This window comes from Scleropages formosus, chromosome 24, assembly GCF_900964775.1.
Source record: "Scleropages formosus chromosome 24, fSclFor1.1, whole genome shotgun sequence".
NCBI classification, from domain to species: domain Eukaryota; kingdom Metazoa; phylum Chordata; class Actinopteri; order Osteoglossiformes; family Osteoglossidae; genus Scleropages; species Scleropages formosus.
The window spans coordinates 12,688,779-12,695,617 of NC_041829.1; the positions used below are offsets into that span (position 1 = coordinate 12,688,779).

The following is a 6,839-nucleotide window of genomic DNA, read 5'->3' on the forward strand; positions in this document are numbered from 1 at the left end:
CAGTGCATGCTGGTATGATGGGAGATGCAGTACACATCCCAGCCCCACTGACCAAACTGACTTCTTACCCTCTTGGACTGATAGGATCTCATCAGGAAGGACTGTAAGGTTACCGCCACAAAAAAAAGAGCTTCTAGCAGCAAACAGATGTGAAATCATTTAAATGGATATTCCAGAATACACACACGCACCCACTGTCTGAAACCACTTGTCCCAAGGTGAACCGGAGCCTAACCCGACAACACAGGGCACAAGGCTGAAGGGGGAGGGGACACACCCAGGACGGGATGCCAGTCCATCACAAGGCACCCTAGGAAGGACTCGAGCCTCAGGCCCACCAGAGAGCAGGACCCGGCCAAACCCGCTGTGCCACCACAGCCCCCATTCCAGAATACATTCATATAATTACATATATGCTTCTAAGGTGCTTTGAATAAGCACTGGTTAAGCAATGAAATGGTAATACTGTGACTGTAGTATGTAGTGTACTGTAGTACTGTAGTATTATCATACAACATGCAATAATACTACAGTACTACAGTACACCACAATGTACCAATCTCTTGGAATTCTTGTTTGCATGGAAACCATCTGCGAGTACATTAGCTTTCTGTCTGTGCTTAAGAAGGGAATTTATCAGCATTTGCTGGAAATCAGAAGCAGACCACAAAAAGAAATAGTGAAGTATTCAAAAAAGACAGACGCTCTTACTGCTGAGTAATGCCTTTACCAGTATTTGTTTATTCAGCAAGTTGCTGGCACGTACAGTGTTATTATGCTTGTTTTAAAACCATAAGTCAGATCTAAGATCGACACAGGATAAAGCTTGGGTACCCAGTTATACTGTTCCTTTTTTTTATTTATTTTTGTTTCTGTTTCAAGATAGTCAACATTTAATTTGCGTTTGATGGACGTACAGAGCAGAAATGGACTGAATAGGTAAAAGAAAAACCAAAGGAGGTGTTGAAAGTTCAATTTGATACTGAAATCTAGTCCAGCAAAGCTTTTCACTTTCTTACTTTCTTTTTAACCAGAGGGACACATTTTGCAAGAAACTACATTTTCAAGCTGGAAGACAATTTGAATTTCCCATCAAAATTAGTGGCGATCAGTCGCTTAGTTACTTTGGGAAAGTGGTCCAAAACAAATACATATCCTCGCTCGAAGCACGCAGTACGTGAATACAAATATCGAGGGAAAAAAAGCCAAAAAAGACTGACTCCATAAATGAAAGACTTACTGGAACTAAACACTGGTTTGCAGAATAAAAGAACAGAACCAGATGTGCAGGACAATATCCTGTTGGTAGAATCGAAGTCCAGTGAAGGTCTCCCCAGCTTCTAACAAATGTAATAAAAGCTGTACCGAAACATCAGCCAATTGGCTTCCGTTAGATTTTGACCTACCTTTGCAAACAATTGGTCAAATGTTTGCGCCTCAATTAGGGTAGTGTCAAATCTCAGCCTTACACTGGGAGTTTGCTGAAACACACAGGCCCTACCAAAAGGATATTGCGATGTTGGCTTGGCTCTCATGTCCCCGCCATCGTGGTGCAGCGGCTGCTCGGTGCCCTCCCTATCTTGTGTGGTGCCTTCTCATTTCAGCCTTTCGCATCCAAGTGTGTGGAGAAGAAGGGGGAGTTTATGATGGACCTCTTGTTCGGAACAAGGGCAGTTCTGGCTTCGGGTTCAGATGCGTTTAGGTGAGAGCTGGCAGGGAGGGGAAACTCAGCCGGATCTCTTCTCCCTCCAGGAGCTTCCTGTGGAGAGAGACGCTTGCACGCTGAGAACAAAATTGGTGACCTTCAGCATGACAATGCAACAAATTGCATGTTCCTGAAGGTTGGCTTCTTGCAGACAAGCCCGTTCCTGAGCCTTTGGAGGCTCTGAGCAACATTCTACCCAGCCCCCAGGGAATGAATACTTAAAGGACTTACACACACACACACACACACACACACACACACACTTCCAGAACCGCTCGTCCCATACGGGGTCGCAGGGAACCGGAGCCTACCTGGCAACACAGGGCGTAGGGGGAGGGGACACACCCAGGACGGGACACCAGTCCGTCGCAAGGCACCCCAAGCGGGACTCGAACCCCAGACCCACTGAAGAGCAGGACCCGGTCCATCCCACCGTGCCCCCCTTAAAGGACTTAATACTTCATAAATTCATTTTGATCAAAACCTTTTAATTAGCAATAAGATAAATGCACTATAAATAAAGAACTGCTGAATAAATAACTATTTCAAAGTGAAAATCCCTTGAACGTCTGAATAAACACAATAATAAATAACTAACTCCTTTTCAATCTTTGAATAACAAAAAAAGAAGAAAAAGAAACGTTTTCCTGAATTATGCACTGAATATAACATTTTTCATTAAAAGCCAACAGGAGAATGTTATTGGGGAGGTTAAAAAAAAAAAACACTCACAGTGGCCCCCCCTGGTGACTTTGGGGCCTTAAGCAACTGCTTGTGGGGCTTATAGCAAGAAATGGTTTTCATGGATCATGCATAAGATAGGCACCAGTATTGTCAAAGATAGTGAATCCCCTTGTAACCCAAAAGATGCTTTTAAAGTTTTCAAAGATTAATACTTAATAATATAAATGGATATTATTGCTGTTAATACACACACATTTTCTAAACTGCTTATCCCATATGGGGTCGCGGGGAACCGGACCCTACCCGGTAACACAGGACAGAAGGGACACACCCAGGACAGGACGCCAGTCCATCACAAGGCACCCCAAGTGGGACTCGAACCCCAGACCTACCGGAGAGCAGGACCCGGTCCAACCCACTGCGCCACTGCGCCACCGCATCCCCCTACTGTTAATACTCTTGATGATAATCTAGAAGTAGTCTACTGGAATTACTTCAGTTATTATATCTAGTTTATACCAGATCAAGTTATTACTTGTTTTGTACTAAAAGTATTGTTTGAGTTACATGCACATAATCATTTCATTATGTATTCTGTATGTAAATGCTATGGAGAACATCAGAGAGCCCAGGTTTATATCTCAGCCTTGGCCACAATCTTCATAATGTCCTCTTTCTCTTGTCGTCACGTGTTGCTCCTGCTGGATGCTCCCAGATGAAATCAAACAGCTGTTCCTTGTCCTTCAGACAAACCTTGACAGTTAGTGGCAGGAGGAGTGATTCATATAGTGAAAGGCTTCGAACCAGTAAATTATTCTATATACGCTAACGGTAACTCAACTTCATATTCATTGATGATGGAAACAGGTGAAAGGCTCAGTGAGCGTTATGGCAATGAACATACATCTGTCATCTCATCTGAAGGTTAAGGTTAATGGTTCTACTACCCAGCCTGTACTGCAACTGCAAAATGCCCAGCAATATAAACAGGGAAAAATTGTTGTGTTACATGAAAGCTTAGCTCAGCAACAAAATAATTCAAGCGAGATTGCTCGTGGTTGCGTAATACTCGAAATCCTCCTTTTGCCCTTTTTTATTAGTGCCCAGGAACCAAAGAAAACAAAAGCAGGATGACTGGGACAAATGTTAGCCTCCCAAATTTATAAAAGCATTTCTTGCAGCCTTTTCACTTGGACCAAACTGAGCTGTGATAAAAGAGAAGAAAAAGTGACCAAAAAAAGAATACAGCAAATTGAAAATCGATTCCGACCGAGCCCTGTCGGAGAGGAAGGTCATTTGCAGTCGCGCGGACCGAGGGGATGCGTGTGCGCTCACCACACGCTCCAAGTCTTATTGATATTGACATGAGACCTTACCTATAAGCAGCAATTTCAATGTCAAGGGCCATTTTGACATTCAGGAGATCTTGGTATTCTCTCAGGTAGCGGGCCATCTCCTGCTTGGCATCAGTGATGTCCTTCTCCAGCTCATTGATCCTCTCCTAAAAATAACAGATTGACACAGAAGCCAACTGATAGCAGCTGATAGCACCTGGTAACATAGTTCTCGGGGCTGCTGCCTTAGGACCCAAAGGTAACAGGTTTGAATCCCACCTCCAGCTGCAGTGCCCTTGAGCAAGGCACTTACCCTAAAATGCTGCACTAAAATTACCCAGGCGTATAAATGGGTAAATAATTGTAGGTAGCTTAACACTGTATATCGCTTTGGAGAAAAGCATCAGCTAAACGAATAAATGTAAACGACACGAACCAGCTGCTCGGTTCCGCATTTCACAGGAACATCTACAGCATCTGCGACTGATCAGTCCCCTCGAGGTAAATCTCATTTTGAATCTGCTAGAAGAGATGTGGTACAGCTCCGCCTCTCAAAGCTAAAACGATGTCGATACAGGATTTCAGAGAGCCTGGTGCTGTTGTAACACAATGACGCCATCGAAGAACGACGGCTCTGAAGCTGGCGCCGACGATGAAATGTTAACCTCAACCCTCTCGTTTTACAGCCTGACTCATAAAGAGACTGGACCTTCATTGTAAAACGGGTGATATAGAAGACAGTCTTGCAATGAGACACACCAGCCATGCACTACTTTCAAATTGGAACCAGTGACATCCTTGTAATGGTGCCTCCTGGTACCATAGTATAGCCTAGCATTACCATAACCCTGCTAACCCTAACGGTAGTAACCCTAAATCCTTCAAAAACCATGTGCTAACAGTAAGATTTTTTTTTTTTTTTTTACCTGGTACTTGGCCACCTCCTTGCCCTGTCTCTCCTCCAGGTCCTCCAGCTGTTTGTTGAGGGAGTCGATGATGTTCCGTAGGGCCTCTATCTCGGCGGAACGGGACTGCAGCAGTCGTCTGTACTCGGAGGTCTCCTCTCGAATGGAACGTACCGCCTCGCCGTTCTTGCTGGCCATCTCCGCCACGCTGGCAAACTTGGTGCGGTACCATTCCTCTGCTGCTTGCATGTTCTTGTTGGCCAGCTTTTCATACTGGGTGCGTATCTCCCGCAAGGCGGCGGAAAGGTCAGGCCGGGCCATCTCCACATCCACCGTCACGCCAGCTGCCCGCACCTGAGCTGTCAGCTCGGCATGCTCCTCGGTGAACACCTTCTTGAGGAAGGCGATCTCCTCGGCCAGGGATGCTACGCTAGCCTCCGCATCAGAGTTAGCCAGGGCTGCACGACCGGCCTCCTCGCGCACCCTCTCCAGGGCATCTTCTGCCTCGAGGCGCAGACGCACCTCCTCTTCGTAGCGCTCCTTAAGCTGCCCGTGGACGTCCAGCAGGTGGTCACGCTCGGCCTCCATCCGCATCTTCTCGTTGGCCTCGGTGTCCAGCAGCGTACGCAGGCCACGCACTTCCTGCTCATAGAGGAGCTGCAGGCGAGAGGGGTCGCACTGCCGTTGGCGCAGGGCCTCCAGCTCGAGAAGCAATACTTTGTTTTGCTGCTCTAGTTGGTGGACCTTTTCTATGTAGATGGCAAATCGGTCGTTGAGACCCACAAGCTGCTCCTTCTCCTTGGCCCTCAGCCCCAGCAGCTCAGCATTGAGCGTGCTCACCTGGGCCAGGTCCATCCTCTCAGCTAGGTCCATCATGGAGCAGGAGGTGACCCTCACGGACCTTTTGGTGGAGGAAAGAGAGCGGTGGCTAGAGTACAGGGAGGATGAGACGGAGGGCTTCGCAGAGCGGGAGCCCCAGTAGTCATCCCTAGGGCGACGGGAGGTGTAGACATCGTAGTTCATGATGGAGATCTTTTTTTTTTGTTGAGATTTTCAATGGATGTTTCTTTGCAGGTAATTTCAAATCCCCCTTTTTCTGCACACTCTCGCGGAGCAAGCCTTTGCACTGCACCAGTTCGGAAATGCCGCAGAGCCGTACCTTTTATACGCACAGCCCCCCGCTCCCCCCCCTCCCCTATCCACAGGGATGCAGCAGACATAAGAAGCAGTCAGCATCCGCGCAGCCAATGGCAGGCTGCTGCAGTGAGGCAACATGGTTGCTTGCCTTTCTGGTTCTCTGTTCCGCTTGCTCGGCAGGACAGAGGTGGGAGGGAGCTTTCTTCCCTCCCATTTTTTTGTGTCAGCATCTGCTGTCTGTCGCTTGTCCAGCGCTGTGATTGTGCTTACTACTTTTTGCACCGTCCCCGTTTCTGCTTGTTTAATATTTTGGGGACATTTCAGCTGTTTCCTATGAAAAATACTCAAGGTTTCGATGATGCAATGAAAATTATGTTTTATGTTTTCAAAGCACTATAGAATTAAATTTGATCTTTTTTTAGATGATATACTCTTTGGTCAGATGCTGTTAGAATATTACTGCAGGATGATATGCATCACAGAGCCAAGGATATTTAAATCAGAGTATACTATGGGTTTTTCGCACTGGGACATTGATGACCGTGTCTTTGAACCAAACATCTAACCAAGTGAAAATGTTAAGCAGCGATGTCCCTGCTGTTGTTCCAACACGCAATCCCTACTCCTATACTCACTCACAGTGAAATCCTGCATTGTGAGCCCTCCAGTATCAGACAAAAGAAACTGGATTTTGTGCATGTGGAGTCAGAAAAAGGCAAGGGCGTAAGGATTTTACGTGCATATCCTTTAGCTGTAGGAGATGCTGTTCTGGACGCATTAATAAATGCTTGTCCAGTGAATTAGTCCAAAATGGTCTACAGTTTCATCCATATATATACTTATTATATTAGAGCACTTCAACTGGCATTTTTCCCCAAAGCTACTTACAATTATTTACCCATTTATACAGCTGGGTAATTCTTTTTTTGGTTTGTTTTCTAGGGCAATTGGGGGTAGGTACCTTGCTCTGTGGTACTATAGCTAGGGATCAAACCTGACACCTTTAGAGCCAAAGGTAACAGCTTTAACACTATCCGCTGTCCCCCAGCTGAACTAGCCAGCTCATGATAATAT

At 46.1% G+C, this 6,839-nt stretch overlaps 1 protein-coding gene across 1 annotated transcript; it reads right to left on the reverse strand.

Moving 5' to 3' along the window:
- Positions 1–711: 711 nt before the first annotated feature.
- Positions 712–5,818, reverse strand: neff2 (neuronal intermediate filament family member 2). The gene is made up of 3 exons (XM_018726408.2): positions 4,650–5,818; positions 3,766–3,890; positions 712–1,759 (listed from the first exon to the last, which is right to left on the reverse strand). The coding sequence occupies exons 1-3, from the start codon at positions 5,649–5,651 to the stop codon at positions 1,699–1,701; spliced, it is 1,188 nt and encodes a 395-aa protein (XP_018581924.1). The 5' UTR covers positions 5,652–5,818; the 3' UTR covers positions 712–1,698.
- Positions 5,819–6,839: the final 1,021 nt, after the last annotated feature.

What these genes read in the sequence shown, in the direction of transcription:
- neff2 (XM_018726408.2), bottom strand. Translation starts at nt 5,651, where the DNA reads ATGAACTACGATGTCTACACCTCCCGTCGCCCTAGGGATGACTACTGG. An exon ending in AGGAGGTGGCCAAGTACCAG is followed by an intron (nt 3,891 to 4,649) that starts GTAAAAAAAAAA and finishes TGTTATTTTTAG; the next exon opens with GAGAGGATCAATGAGCTGGA. An exon ending in ATTGAAATTGCTGCTTATAG is followed by an intron (nt 1,760 to 3,765) that starts GTAAGGTCTCAT and finishes CTCTCTCCACAG; the next exon opens with GAAGCTCCTGGAGGGAGAAG.